The sequence below is a fragment of the Austrofundulus limnaeus genome, unplaced genomic scaffold, assembly GCF_001266775.1.
Source record: "Austrofundulus limnaeus strain Quisiro unplaced genomic scaffold, Austrofundulus_limnaeus-1.0 Scaffold37, whole genome shotgun sequence".
Lineage (NCBI taxonomy): Eukaryota > Metazoa > Chordata > Actinopteri > Cyprinodontiformes > Rivulidae > Austrofundulus > Austrofundulus limnaeus.
Window position 1 is genome coordinate 1,199,907 of NW_013952439.1, and position 1,641 is coordinate 1,201,547.

The 1,641-nt window shown below is 39.7% G+C and overlaps 1 protein-coding gene across 6 annotated transcripts in view; it reads left to right on the forward strand.

The window, feature by feature from the left end:
* Positions 1-1,641, forward strand: part of gria3a (glutamate receptor, ionotropic, AMPA 3a) — a 97,638-nt gene that overhangs the window by 66,562 nt on the left and 29,435 nt on the right. For all 6 annotated transcript variants that reach the window (XR_001310095.1, XM_014006727.1, XM_014006726.1 and 3 more), the window contains one exon: positions 289-495. Coding sequence is in view for 5 of the 6 variants with exons in the window: in XM_014006727.1 (XP_013862181.1) it covers positions 289-495 (207 nt within the window). In the remaining variant the exon portion in view is untranslated. The remainder of the gene's footprint in view (positions 1-288; positions 496-1,641) is intronic.

The window sequence follows — 1,641 nt, forward strand, 5'->3', positions numbered from 1 at the left end:
CACCCCCTGCTTATTAACCAGCTTCCAGAGATTTAAAGTTTGGACAAAGATAGCATGATGAGGGGAGCCTGACAGCTTCCATTTATTTACGTCAGACGCTTTGCTCCTTCGGCTCACTCATTTTGTCTGTTGAGTCTAGATGTTCGGTGGGTGTTTGTCCATATTTCCTCCCGCATGCGTGCACGTCGTCCCAGTTAGGACCCCCGTTTTGTTTGACCCTCGAGGTCTGGCCACTGTTTGATGTGCGCTTTCTTTTGCTCTGAACTCAAAATTGTGTCTAATTAACAGGAAGCTCCGTATGTGATGTACAAGAAAAACTTTCAGCAGCTGGATGGGAATGACAAATATGAAGGCTACTGTGTTGATTTAGCTTCTGAAATTGCGAAACATGTGGGGATAAAATATAAACTGTCAATAGTGCCGGATGGGAAGTATGGAGCCAGAGATCCAGAGACTAAAACGTGGAACGGGATGGTGGGGGAACTGGTGTATGGGGTAAGTACCACTCCACTTATGCAGCCTTTAATCTGTTTATTTATTTTTTTCTGAATACCTAAAAGAGAGATTGTATCAGTCATGTTTGATCAAAATCAAACCAGAAACACATGAATATTATACCCATTAATTATTCGTTTGTTCCTGGTCATATGAGGTGTTCTAAAACTTAATTTCCTGTTCTGTGATGCATTTTTTAAAGTGGTCTTATTAAAGATGCTCAGATATTACCCTTCATTTCAAATTTAAATCAAAGGCATCTTTCAAGCCTGAACTGCTTTTCACTGACCTGGTGCCTCGTTCGCACATTTTGATGCTTTTATGCAAAACTTTACTATAAAATTTTGGCTTAAAAAGGATTTAGCAACCTGTAGCAGATAAATAGGAATAAATACACAAAGCTCCSATCAAATCCAAAGTGTCACATTAATGTTAATTATTGGCAACATCTCAGTGAGACAATGAGAGAAAAAACAACTAAAAACTTTGGTTTCTGATAGAGTAGAAGCAGACTGGTACCAGAGCCTCTGATGGAGGACACATTGACTCATTAGGAGTGGGATAGATGTGAGAAAAAGGTATTCTTGACCTAAAACACATGAATGTTCCTTTACAAAGAGTACAGAAGGGATGGCAGAACTTGGCTTTTGGTAGCTGTTCAGGACGATCTGACAGGTTTAAGTTTTAAAATAAAAAGTTGTGCTTTCTTTATGAGTTCGTCTACAATAATAATCTGCCGCATTTACTCTTTTTTATGTCTGAGCCATAATTTTATTTATTTATTCCTGTTTTGGCTGCTCCCTTCTTCAGGGGTCGCCACAGTGTGCAAACTCGCACAAATTATTTAACAGTTGTTTGACACTGGATGCCCAGCCTGGCTCAGACCTGCAGCCATAAGATTCGACGGCAGCACTGACCGCTAAGCCTAACGTCCACGCCAAATTACCAAGAAATATGCTGAAATAAATCCTTGCCATCCTTGAAGAAATACTGTATGTAATGCCTGGAAMACTTTGTACCAGGGTTTTAATCTAAGATCACAGAATGGGGAGAATGGAATGGAATTACAGCTGCTCTGATCAAAATGTACAAATGGCTGTGCACACAAATGGTGAGATTTTGAGCAATGTGTACTGTATATATATA